Source organism: Mirounga leonina, unplaced genomic scaffold, assembly GCF_011800145.1.
Source record: "Mirounga leonina isolate KUSES-001 unplaced genomic scaffold, KU_Mleo_1.0 Mir_53, whole genome shotgun sequence".
Taxonomy (NCBI): domain Eukaryota; kingdom Metazoa; phylum Chordata; class Mammalia; order Carnivora; family Phocidae; genus Mirounga; species Mirounga leonina.
The window spans coordinates 97,953,151-97,966,907 of NW_023270807.1; the positions used below are offsets into that span (position 1 = coordinate 97,953,151).

At 46.6% G+C, this 13,757-nt stretch overlaps 1 protein-coding gene across 2 annotated transcripts in view; it reads left to right on the forward strand.

Annotated features, from left to right (window-relative positions):
* The first annotated feature begins 747 nt into the window (after window positions 1-747).
* The window catches only part of SAMD5 (sterile alpha motif domain containing 5), a 61,399-nt gene continuing 48,389 nt past the window's right edge, over window positions 748-13,757 (forward strand). For both annotated transcript variants that reach the window (XR_004676611.1, XM_034990963.1), the window contains exon 1: window positions 748-1,345. Coding sequence is in view for 1 of the 2 variants with exons in the window: in XM_034990963.1 (XP_034846854.1) it covers window positions 890-1,345 (456 nt within the window). In the remaining variant the exon portion in view is untranslated. The remainder of the gene's footprint in view (window positions 1,346-13,757) is intronic.

Genomic DNA, 13,757 nt, shown 5'->3' on the forward strand with positions numbered 1-13,757 from the left:
CGGGCTCAAGTGCCCCCGCGCGGGGCTCGGGGCCGGCCTGCACAGAAGCAGCCAGACCGCTCGGCCTGCGCGGCGGCTCCGAGGAAGGGGCTGCAACTCGGCTTGGGCCAGGAGGAGGGAAACTTGGCCTCGCAGCCTCGCCCGACCAGGTCGGGGGGGGACGTGCCCTGGGGCGGCGAGCGAGCCCGCCGGCTGAAGTCGGGGAGGCTCGGGAAGAAGTGAGCGCAGAGATGTCCACGCGCTAGATGATTCGGATTAAAAAGAAATGTACAAAGCGATCCAAGGCCACCGCGCGAGCCCGGCCGCTTAGAAGCCACCCCCCTGCGCACCAGGACGGCGGCGACTGGCGCTCGCGAAGACGAGGCGCTCCCGGGCGGCCGCGGGTCTGCGCGGAAGAGCCGCCTCCTCAGCGTGGGGCGCGCATCAGACGCCGGCGGCGGCCAGAAGCCGAGATGTGGCGCGCGGCTCCCGGCCGGCCCCGGCCCGGCAAACTCCGGGCGCGCCCCGCGCGCCGCTGACCCCGCGCGAGTCCGAGGGCTGTGCCGGCCCCGCCCGCCTCCGCCCCCTCCCGCGCCCGTGCGCGCCCCTCCCCGCGGCGGCGGCGGCGGCGGCGGCGGCGCATCCAGGGGCGGCGCGGAGAGGCTAGCCCAGCCGCCAGTGCCTGCGAGCTCCAGGCTGCTTGGGGACTTCACTTCGCCGCTTCTCCGCTTCTCCCTCCCGGGCTTCTCCTGGTGGCTCCCTGGCTCCGGCCCTCTCCTTTCCTCTGTACGGAAAACTTCGCTGCTATTTTTTTCCCCTTGGAGGAGAGGATTAAAAGTTCCCAGAACTGGTGCCGCCCGTGCGGCTCGGGCGCTGGGACGGTGCTCGCCGGGGGGGCTCGGGTCCCACCATGTGCACCAACATAGTTTACGAGTGGCTGAAAGCGCTGCAGCTCCCGCAGTACGCGGAGTCCTTCGTGGATAACGGCTACGATGATCTGGAGGTGTGCAAGCAGATCGGGGACCCGGACCTGGACGCCATCGGGGTGCTGTTGCCCGCGCACCGCCGCCGCATCCTGGAGGCCGTGCGCCGGCTGCGGGAGCAGGACGCCGCCGCCGCCGGCCTCTACTTCACGCTCGAGCCGCAGCCGCCGCCCGCGCCGCCCGCGGTCGCCGTCCCCACCGGCCGCCGGGGGGAGCCGTGTGGCAGCCCGGCCCCGGGCACCCGCGGGGACCCCCGCGGCCAGACGACCGCCCCCCGCAGCAGGGAGCTGGTGAGCTACCCCAGACTGAAGCTGAAGATCATGATCAGGGACAAGCTCGTCCGCGACGGCATCCACCTGAGCAAGCCCCCGTACTCCCGCAAGGTAAGCGGGCGCCGCCCGGACCGCGCGGGGCGCGCGGCGCGCGGCGGGAGGGGACTCGGCCCCACCGCTGCGGCCCGTTCCCGGTGACGACGGGGAGGCGAGGATGCTTTGGGTATTTGGGATTCTCTACTCTGTTCTTTCTGCATTCGCTCTTTATTCCTTCTTTCCTGGTGTCACCAGCGGTTGGTAAGACGAGATCCCACACCCCGATGTCAGTTCTAAACTAGGACCAAGTCTCCGCTTAGTGCCTGGTGCTCTCCTGTCAAGACCTGGATGAGCGGCCCTTCTCCAGGAGCAGAGGGCAGCTCCTGATACCCCCGGTAGTAGTAATTAGGTCGGAAGGGTACCAGAATGTCAATGCCACGTGGGTTCCCTCTCTTTCTGAGAAACGTCCAAAGGGAAATTGGCTAACTCTTTAAAGAGTGGGAAATCACGCCCTGTTGCTCTCAGTTCCATACAGTCGAATGCCTTCACTGCTGCACATTTGAAAAGTGAACCACTGACATGGCCATTCTGGGGGAAAAGTTAAATGTCAGTCCTTGGGATGAGTTTCTTCAACTTAAGTGCAGAGAGGGAATCGGTGCTAAAGACATTGGAGGTAATGGGGCCAGTGAGGGTGTTCTGCTGAGGTCTTTGCTGGGTCATCAGTTTAGTTTACTCTTAATCCAGATGAGACGAAGGAGGTACAACTAAGGGTTCTAGAAAGTCCGAGTGGACTCCTGTTTGGGAGGAGAGAGCACAGCCCAAGGAAGTGTGATTTTCAGTGGCCAGTGAGGAATCCCCAGGGAGACATCACAGGGAAGGAGCTGGGAGGTTATGGAAAGGACCATGTGCGGAAAGCTGAAATATGGACTTGGGCGTGGAATAACTAAGTAACAAAGTCTTGTTTTCGTACAAGGTCTGTCCCTCCAGCCGAGTGTTCAGTTTAGGTTTCTGGAGCCATCCAAGTAGAGGGTCCTGCCTTGAAAGGGAGAAGTAGGCAGCACAGGTAATCCCCAAGCCTGCGTGGAGTTACCCAAGAAAAGGAGCCCCTCAGCTGGAAATCATGTAGAGAAGCCCAGAGGGAAAAGGTGGTGAAGAAGCTGCAGCTGGGGGTGGGGGTGGGGGACAGCTGTAAACAGCACCTGAACAGAGAAATATGGGTTATCTAAATGTTTTGTGCTCATCTTAGTCACTTGAGTTGCTTTATATTTTTAAGTAAAGATCATGATGTCTGGATTTAAGGAAGGGCAAGCGAAAACTTTCTTAAAAAGTGGATAGGTAGATGAGAATGAAGGGTTTAATATTGTCCGTAGGTTATCTTGCAAGAAAGATAGGCAATTCAGATAACGTGCTTGGGAGTATAAATTTGTTTTATAAGGCAGGTCTGAAGGACAGTTTGCCTCAAATTAAACACATATTTCGGTTACCCACGCTGTGTTACCGATGTGTGCCCCAGACAGAGGAATAGAGAGGAAAGCACACTTTTCCCAGGCAGGTAGCATTAGTCCTGTTTGGTGTGGATAGATGGACTGGACCATTAGTATAAAGGCTCATTCCTGGAGATAGCGGGTCAGAGGAGTTCAGTCGGGTCAGACTTTTCAATTTACATCCCAGGAAGTGAATTGGGTGTGAGCTGAGAAGATGTGAGCACGTGGGCACGCAGTGAGGGTGAAGGTCAAGGTCTGGCCAGAAAGGGCTACCGAGAATAAGGTGTGTCCCTAGGGCTTGCTTATTCTTCAGGAACAGAGCTGCGTCCAGACAAGAGGGTAGAGGAGAGGGTGGGTTGGAGGGGAGAGTGGTGTGCAGGAAGTATCATATTTTGGTTCTGATACTTAAAAACACAGGCATAGATATCAAACTTTAGAGGCTGAGAAAGATTCTTGTGTGGACATGAAATGTGTGGGTGTAGGTTTCAGACCTAGATCAGTGTGGGATATGGTAGTGCGTTTGAGCAAGTGTGATTTACAGAAGACAGTTTCACCTTATGTCGTAATACTGTTTACTTTCTGTGTAAATGATTACTTCAGTCAACTCCTATATAAATCCTCTAACAATGTTTGAGAATGAAGATACATCCCATTCACTTCCCATACACATTTAATTCTGGTTCTTGAACTGATGAAAGAACAGAGTGGGGGCAGAAGTGTTTTTGTACCTCCATTGATACTCCGCCTGTGAACCAGAAAAACAGAGATGACAAATTAAATTGTAAAGAAAAAGTTCTATTCCTGTATTTTTATATATTTGTTACAAGAAAAACACACAATAGGAACTGAAATATAATGACTGTATCCCAAACGGAGCATCTCAGTGTATAGTGCCAGATCACGCTGGTCATTCTGAATTTGTTGCTTATGTGTACATTGCCTCTAAAGTTTTGGGTTTTAAATTATTTGAGAATTGTCTTCTGACGCAGCTAGTTTCTGTGCAGATAGTGCTAGGACTTTTCTTTAAAATGTGATCCACGTTATAATATCTCCAGGTTCCTTGGCTCTGTCATGATCAGAATGCGTAGGTGTTCATTATGTGCATTTGGGATTCTGCTTATTGGAGCGAGCCTCACGTCTCCTTTATAGTCCTTTGCATCATTGATCCCTGTGATTTTTTTTTTTTTGGTATATTGGTAAGAATGTAAGATGGCTTGAAAGCGAGTTTATACCATGGATGGTCAAGGCAGGAATAGCAAATCTTTTATAGAGGAAAATAAATTGAGGAGTTTTCCTAAGAATACCAGAAAGGGCTTCAGGATTGTAGGATTTGCTTCAGGAACAGTTAATGTTTGGGGTGCTGTTCTGGCTTCATCTTACCGACTGCTGCCACCTTCCCCTCTTAGGTGAGTTGCAGTGTAAGTAAAAGGTAAGTTTCTCTTTGTTTTCCAAAGACAGTAATTAAAATATAAGTTCAAAGTAAGTTTCCCTTTGTTTTTCCAAAGAAAGTAATTAAAATGTAAGTTCAAAGTAAGTTTCCCTTTGTTTTCCAAAGCAAGTCTGCAGCTTTGGAAAACCAGGAGCCTGGAAAGAACACTGCTTGAAATCAAAAAGCATTGGAGGAGTCCCTCTTCTGTCCTGTATTTAACTTCTGTGACTGCTGTGATTTCTGCCTTAGTGGGATGGGATATGTTCTCATAGGGTGGGACTTAGATATAGCTTTATACATGAGATCTCAGTACTTCACCAGGCTTCCCTACAAGCCCCTAGGCTCCAGGTTGCTGTGCTTGGCAAGATGCAGAAGCCCTGCCCTCAGGGAAGACCTAAAGGGGAACAAACAGTCATACTAAAGTGTGATGATTACTTCGGTGGGGAGCGCAGAATGCCATGGACAGGTGCATCCAACTTCATTTGCAGGGAGGTGGGTCGGGGCAGGCTTTCCAGAACTGGCGTTTGGTCAGAGAACCAAAGGTTGGGAGGGTTTGGCCTGAGGAAGAGCAGGGTCCTAAGGGGAAGAATGTTCTAGACAGAACAGTATGTGCAAAGGCCCGGAAGGCAGGAAGTTGAGCATGCAAGAGGGCAACAGGAATTGAAGGGAATTCAGTCTGGCTGGAGCACAGAATGCTCGGAGGAAAAGGCAAGAGATGGAGAGACAGGCAGTGGCTGGTTCTGGATGGCCTTGAACTCCTATTTAGGAATTTGGAGTGTATCTTGAGAGGGGGGCTATTGATGGATCCTGAGCAGAGACAGGGTGAACAATTAGGTTGTTGCAGAGTGTGGGGAGATTTGCTGGTGGCAGGGACTGGGTGGTGACAGTGGGGGAGGAGCAGTGGAGGTAACTGATGACTCTCTGGCTGCCAGGGGTGCGAGGGGAGAGCTTGGGGTGACCTTCAGATTTCTGGGTTAGGATTACGATGCTGTTCCCTGACGAGGTAGGGGACCCGAAAGAAGAGCACGTTTAGGGAGAAAGATTTTGCCTTCGGGTATAAACATACAGAGCATTTTCACTCCCTTAAAAATCCTCCTGGCTCCACCTATTCAAACTCCCCCAAAACCCCTGGCAACCACTGATCTTTCTCCTGTTTCAATAGATTTGTCTTTTCTAGAACATCCCACCGTTGGAAGCATATAGTATGCTTCTTTCCCTTGGTGATGTGCATTTAAGGTTCTTGCATGTTTCCTTCTGGCTTGACAGCTCATTTCTCTGAGTGCTGAATAACATTCCATTGTCTGGATGTACCACTGACAGCCTTCTAATGAAGTACGGCTGAGAAGACAGAACTAAGGCAATGGAGAAGGGAGACTAAGTCAGGGAAGGGTTTTGCGGGATTATGTGTTTTTTTTGTTTTGTTTTGTTTTTTAAGGATGAGAGGAGATGAAACATGTCTGAGTGTTGGTGGTGGGGAACCAGAGATAGGGAGGCGTCCCACAGGTCAAGGTCTTGGAGGAGGTGGGAGGGAATTGCGCCGAAAGCACTGGAAGGAGAAGGTGGATTTGCTTTGAGGGGGAGGGGGTGCCTCCTCCATAGTAGGAGAGAGCAGAGGAAGGATGGCTGAGGTGGGGGTGACATTGAGGAGCCCTCGTTTGTCTGTTTGACCATCTGATACCAGTGAGGAGGGGTAAAGTGGAGGGATTAGAGGTTTATGGAGAAGGTTGTGTTCATATGCAGATATTGGGTGCTCTGATCTGGTGCTTATGGCTCTGCATAAACATAAACATCACACAGTAGTGTTTATAGGGTATACGTAAGTGCACGAATGGAGATGGCGCCCTTGTTGTTCATATGTACGGGGTGCAGGTGACAGGCTGTGCATGAGCTTGTGCTGGGTGGGAATGCTAGAGGGCTATAAAGGTATTCTGTTCACTAGCAGACTTGGCAAAGCCAAAAGCAGCCCTTAGGGTGGATAGTGGATGGGGCAGGCTTCTCGACTTTTTCACTTGAAACGTATCTCCTTGCCATACATTACCAGTTAACATTGTTTGAGTTAGTATAACCTTATTTAATAACACTGTAAGAGTGTTAGGCCTCATTTCCACCTCCGCGTGAATCTAATTATGTGACAAGACTCCCGTGGTAATAGGTCTGGGAATGGGTGTTCGGGAGACACAGGATGAAGGAATATGGAGACAGAGGTGGCACGAGGGCTTCTATGTCTGTGCCAGGGTGAGGATATAGAAGTATTTAGAAAAACAGAAGTTGGGGAAGAAAACTTTTGAGTTTTGCCGTGGGTTCTGGCAGAGCTGAAATGACAATAAATATTCCTCCCCCAGAATTCCTCTGCCTTCAGGGAGTTATCAGGGACAGATAGGAAGCTGGCAAAGTTCAGTTCTCCCAACTCAAATCATCCTCAAGCATCCTCAGCCTAGGCAAATGAAGATCCTTCTAGGCTTTTGTGGTTCTTAGTCCCTGATTGGAACATGGTGGAAAGAAAGGGCCTGGAAGGAGGCGACTTTCCTCATGCTCTTTGTAGTTGACTTTCTGGAGAGTTTCCAACATGCAGACTCTTAGCCCATCCACCTACTTCTGGAACACTGGGCACCATGTGCCCATGTTGGTTTACAGCCTCCAGAATTGCCAGGAGAAATTGGAAACTGGCCCCTGTCCACCGAGGGCAGAGAGAGACCAGAGAGAGAGGCAGACCAGGCCAGGCTGACAGGTGGCAGGTTTGGTAAGCAAGGGAACTGACGTGGGAGGCTTGTTTGGGGCGGCTGCACAGTGAAGAGCTCTCTGCACCTGCCTGCCAGAATCTTAAAGGTTTATAGAGAGGTTTTAACCGGGTATAGTCCCGATTGTCATTCAGATGATCTCGGTATCACATTAGGCTCTCAAGGCTGCGTTCTCGAAGTGCCTCCCCCTGTGGGAACAGTGGGAGTAATACTCATTCCAAGGATAGGGGAGGGGGTGAGGAGCCCCTGATGGCTAGGGTCCAGCTCTTGGGTCAACTGGTCCCCTCACTGACCTTCTTCAACAGCTAGACCCTTGCATAACCACAGCGAACCAGACAGACAAATCAGACAGATGAACCAGACAGATGTGGTTCCTGCTTACAGTTAATGGATGTGTATGCGGAGGGCCTAACCCCGCATCTGATGTACAGGAGGAGTGTCATATAAAAGTTGAATGTAGGATGTGAAGGTGATCTGGCTGCAACATGTCACCCCATTGATCGCCAGGGTTGATTCGGTCGCTCTGGCTGGTGAGGCGGGTGTCCCCTCCCCCACTCACTGCTCCGCGTGCGTCCCTCCTAAAGCCACCCGCACTTGGTCTAAGAGGATGACCTTTCCTGATAGATAAAGGAGAACCGTTCTTTGGTCGAGTGTATACAAAAAGCTGCACTCCCCTGCTAGAACCTCCAAACAAGCTCTCAAGGTCCATTTGTAGGAGAAAGTAGGGTACTCAAGCTTCCAAGACTCCAGACACATCCAAATGAGGTGCTGCACCTGGCAGTCTGCCCTTCGAAACAAACAAAACAATTGAATGTTGTTTGAACAGATGCCGAGGATTGGTGAATTTTGCACTTGTGTTTGTTTCAAATGTTAAAAAAAGATCAACTTCGGTCAAAACTGGAATGAAGATTACCAGTGATAAAATTTAAAATCAAAGTATGTTTATTCATTAAGTATTATCGAAGAACTGGGAATGAAAATGCTAGTTGGGCAGGTCATTTAATAAGCAGACCTCTGGGGGGCGCCTGGGTGGCTCAGTCAGTTAAGTGGCTGCCTTCAGGTCAGGTCACGATCCCAGGGTCTTGGGATCGAGCCCCGCATCGGACTCCCGGCTCACAGGGGAGTCTGATTCTCCTTCTCCCTCTGCCCCTCCCTCCTGCTCATGCTCGCTCGCTCTCTCCCCCCTCCTCTCTCTCTGTCAAATAAAAGAATATAAGTAAAATCTTAAAGCAGACCTCTGAAGCAGGGCCAGAACTGGGGTGCAAGATTTAAGAAGGTGCTCCTCGTCGGGAGTGTGCAAGTCTGGGCCCTGCTCGTGGGCCGGCTGCCATTGACGCAATAAATCCATCATCGTGAACTGTCAGGTATTCGCGGGCATTGCCAACAGCCCTCCGATCACACACTAGCAGTCCCTTGCCACGCGTCAGCCCTGTCGGCAGCAGCCGTGTGCTGTGGGCGGAAACGGGCCAGGCTCCCCCACGAGGCCGGCATGCTTTTCTGTGCATTATGGCAGCTCGGGGAGCTCCTCCAGGTGGGACAGCTCTGTGCATCCGGACGAGTCCCGTCTGCCGACCCCGTGCGGCGGCAGTGAAGAGCCCAGGCTCTTCACCTGGGTATACTGCGGGGTGCAGGTCCCAGCTCTGCTCCATGCTAGGGCACCTCGGGCCCCTCTGCCCAAAGCGGACAACGCTAGGGACTGCTTTATAAGGTCCTTATGGAGATGAGATGAGCTGGGAACTTCCTAGGCTATAATTTGTATCAGATCTCTGGGGCTACTGTCCTCACGTACCATGAGGTAGGTATATAAAACAACAGAAACGTATTCTCTCACAGTTCTGGAGGCTGCAAGTTGCAACTTAAGGTGTTGGTAGGGTCTTGCGCCAAGATGCCAAGGGTCTGCACTGTGATTTACCAGTAGGGGCCACCAAAACCTCCAAAGGCCATCTCTGTATCTGCACCTGCCACTTCAGGCACCCCGGGGTCTGCTGGGGCGTATGGTCCACGTGGCCGCACGGCTGTTACAAAGCCTTCTCTGGTTCTGGGCCGCACTCAAAACTAGCAGCTTTTCTAGTGTCTTGGTAAATGGGCTGGGGTAGCACATCCCAATGAGGGATAGGTTGCCTCCAAAGTCCAAAGAGGCCCATTTAGGCGTTGTGCCTCTTTTTTGGGTTGGGGGGGGCAGATTCAACAACTTATCCTCACTTAGGAAAGGGTATCTCAATATGGTCCCCACCACAGGATCCCTGAAAATTTCATCGAGGTAGAAGACCCCTCAGCTTGTGTCAGATGTCTCACCTTCTGACATGCAAAGTCCTTACCATTAAGTCTAGCGTAGTTGTTACTTCTTGTTCACTAGGTCCAAGCAGCATAATGTCAATGTAATGAACCAGTGAAAGGGAAAGGTGATCAAGAAGCCTCTGAACTAAATTATGACATAGGCTGGAGAGTTGATATACCCCCTGGAGGTAGGACAGTGAAGGTATGCTGCTGGCCTTGCTTGGTGCATATTGAGACATCGAGGAAATAGCACTGGCCAGATATACAACCTGGCTCATGGTAAGTGCTCACCTGTGTTAGCTCCTATTACGCCATACCTAATCGTGTTCAGATATTTCAGCCTCCATCAGAGTAGTCTTACATCAGCTTTGTATAGAAAAGTCCATTGGCTCAGGTTTCATTCCTGATGATAGGGGTGTTTAGTAATTAATCAGTGGCAAATTTTTTTTTTTTTAAGATTTTATTTATTTGACAGAGAGAGAGCACACAAGCAGGGGGAGTGGCAGAGGGAGAGGGAAAAGCAGGCTCCCTACTGAGCAGGGAGCCCAGTGTGGGGCTGGATCCCATGACCCTGGGATCATGAGCGGAGCCAAAAGCCAACGCTTAACTGACACAGCCTGAACCCAGGTGCCCCAGTCAGTGGCAGATTTTTACTACAAATGATGCCCAGTCATTTCTTGCCAGAGGATACAATAATGAAAATAATTTTTAAAAATAAAAAAATAAATAAAAATATAAACACTTCAGAATTTAAACATTCAAAATTATGTTGTAATCTTCAAAACAGTCACTTGGTAGATCACAGCGTTTCCGTTACTCAAAACATTTCTGAAGGTCTAGTGCCTGCAGAACACTCTTTAGAACATAGTGGGGACGAGCCTTCATTCTTCTAAGGTAGACCTGGTTTGGGGTAAACACCTAAAGTGATTTGGAATCAAATCTGAGAATTATGACTAATGACAGTCAATAAAATATGAAATGGAAGACAGAATCTGACAAGAAAATGGATATTTTTTTCTTGGTATGACTTCTAAAGTGGTTTTAAGTTTTGTGATATTTATCACTCTTTTCCTACTTTTGAATCCTTGAAAATAGGCTCTTACTGTGTATTTACGTCATCCGTATGGAATGCCTCAACAAAACACAAAAGTCAATTCCCTACGTATCTGCAAAGAGTAAGGCACTAGTCATGGACTCTCCCAATAGATAATTAGTGTAAAGGTGCTTATGGCCCTATAGGGCAGGACTTAAGTAAACTGGGCATAGATATTAGTAAACTGCAGCACTCGATGGGTTAATCTGGATTTGGGTGGTCTCTTGGTGTTCTTACAGCTTTTCCTTTGCTTCTTCTGCTGTTCTTAGAAAGCTCTGCTCTACGCTGCCTTCTCAAGTCTTAGAGAAGTCAGAGTCCTCATTTCCCCTCTCACGCTTGAGTGAAAAAAGATGCTAAAGGCAGGAATACCAGTGTTACGAATGCCCTCATGAACCTTGTATGCACTTCAGTAGTTGTCTAAGGTATATATGACAAAGAAAGAAGAATTAAGTTTTGATAAAAATGCCATTCTTTTTAGATTATAGAACTGCTCAGATTTCAGTTCATTGGAAGTATGTTCTGAAATGAATTTTCTTAAAATAAGATGAGTCAGATGACATGGACTTGACCAGAGCTGGTCCTCGAAATAGGTCCTAACAACATTGCCCATAGCGAGGACAAGTTCACCAGAAACCATGATAGTCATAGCCTCTCAAGGGTATAGCCTGTTTAGAGTTAGAAGCAGCATTGAGTTCTTGTCTTATTACTGCTACTGCCTGAGCTTGAGTTGATGGTTTTTTAACAGTTAATTTCTAAGTTTTATGAAAAAATGTTATTTCAGATCAACTGCCGATTCGGACTTGGAAGGCCTGGGAGGGATAGGAAGGAAATTCTCGTTTTCAGTCAATATAAAAGCTATTAAGGGTAAATAACCGTGGGTCATGCCAAAAGGCATTAAGGATACAATCTGTCTTACATAGAGACTAAATGACATCTAATAGTTTAAAGAGATTTCATTACTGCTGCTAATTGAAATAAATGGTCTGATGAGCTCCAAAAACTTTACTGTTGGGTTTCCATAAAGTTATAAATACAAACGGAATAAGACCTACTTCATTTGGAACATGTTTGAAAGATAAAGAAGACAATTGGTATGTATTTTTTGTTTGCCCAAATCATAACAAATAGCACTTCTAAGTTTTAAGATGTTTTCCCTAGAACTTATAATTCTATAATAAGACTAGAGGTATACCTACTCTGTTTGACATGCAGAGTGTATAATTTTTAATACCCCCCTTCTATTTGACAATATTTTCTTAAGTAATGGTCATGGGATAAAATACAATAAATATTTTCTTGATTACTTCTTTAGTTTTAAAGCAATTAACAATGAAAATAAGGAATACATTTTAATATTAAAGTATTCAAACTTAGTAAACGTATTTTATCTATGACATAAAATTTGCACTTAACCAAACTAAAGTATCATACTTTGCAGTTTGTGCTGTCTCACTGTTTTTGAATTTTCAACACAAATAAAAACTCAAAGTGGTCACAAAAGAATAATAAAACTGAAGTACTTCAAGTTTTGTTTGTTTTTTGTAAATCATGGTTCTGTCATTGTTTATTTCAAACCTACTGTTTACTAGGAATATATTATACTATAAGAAAGATGTGACAACTTTCACAAACTTATTCTAGGAAAGGACTCTTGTAAACCAAGTCTGTGGGTTGGTGCCAACTGTGTAACCATGAGTTCTCTGAATTAACTCTCGTGCAGAACACAGTGCTTATTAAAAGGACAGGTAATAACAAGATAATTAGAAGTGAATACACATACCATTAAAACTCAGCAGTAAGTAACTACAGCATCCACAATTTAGACCAATGATTTTTTTTAGGGAGGAGGGTCTTACCAGTCATGTTATTTAGAATTGTCTGTAGGGCATGTTTATAATTAAAAGGCTTATTTTGTTTTTAGGGACCTTTTTATTGCCTGCAACTGGGGTGAACCATTTCCTCTGCCCTGCCCTGGAAGACATAAAGAAATGTGATCATTTTAGTTTAAGAAAAGCTATTTCTTCTGTAAAGTGGTGCTGACATCTCTCTCACAGGGTTGTAGAATGAATGAAATGGGATCATATTTATCAAGTGGTTTCATAAGTTCTAAAACAACTTTATAGATTTAAGGTATTCTTATTGATAGTGGATAAGTCATTATGCTTATCATAAAACTTTGAAAACATTTCTGACTGAAAATCAATCATACTGAATTGAGCAAATTTGGAGAACACTGAAGCAGATCTAGAAGAAATTGAAAATGGTCTACATTACAATTTCTAATGCTTCAATGTATTTTTTTAAAAATAATTTATACGTAAGAATATTTGTTTTGTGCATGTGCACAAATCTCGTAGTATACTGTTAGTGAGTAAGGGGAAGAAGGCTGTTCCTAAGTCTCAAGTATCACTTGAAAAATGATTTTAGGGGTGCCTGGGTGGCTCAGTCATTAAGCGTCTGCCTTCAGCTCAGGTCATGATCCCAGGGTCCTCGGATGGAGAAGCGCATTGGGCTCCCTGCTCCTTGGGAGGCCTGCTTCTCCCTCTCCCACACCCGCTGCTTGTGTTCCCTCTCTAACTGTGTCTCTCTCTGTCAAATAAATAAATAAAATCTTAAAAAAAAAAAAGAAAAATGATTTTAATACTAAGACATAGTCTATCTTAGTTTAGCACCACAATTTAACTTCTAATCATTTCTTATTGGGTTGAAACCTTACCCATATTATTATTGATTATTATAATTTTTTATCATTTGAAAATGTCATGTTTGAGGAATAGTATTTCATCATTCTTTGAATTAGATTTCTTAGATTACCAGGTTACATAATTTCATATTTGTGGCTTTTAATATTTATAATTATGTATTGCCTGTTCATGGTGCTTGCCTGTTTTTTTCCTGTGGTCTCAGTCTACTCCCAGTTGCTTTGCAAGAGCTCTTTATAGATTAAAGAAAATAATCATGATTGCAGAGGTTGCAGAGATTTTTCCCAGAGTGTGGTTTACCTTAGAATTTTGTTTTGGGTTTTTTGTATGCACCGAATTTTAAAACCCTTATATATTCTACCTTATCAATAATTTTAGCAATTTCTTTCAGACTGGAGGAATAAAAAGGTACAAAGTCAGAATTGTTTGAATTATTTTTTACCATTTACTTGGACAAGTTATTTAATCATTCTAAACCTGAGTTGTCTCATCTATAAAATGAGTGTAATATTACCTACTTCTTAACCTTATGATTATTACGTTCTTCTCAGGACGAAGATCTTATCTTAGATTGTTAGTTCACATCCTTAGCATTCTGTTGAGGCTAAATGTTCTTTTTTAATTTCTTTAAATCACCACAACAGATGTAATTTGTTTGCCTGCTATCACCATCAAGAATATTTTGCTCAATGGGGCGCCTGGTGGCTCAGTCGTTAAGCGGCTGCCTTCGGCTCAGGTCATGATCCCAGAGTCCTGGGATTGAG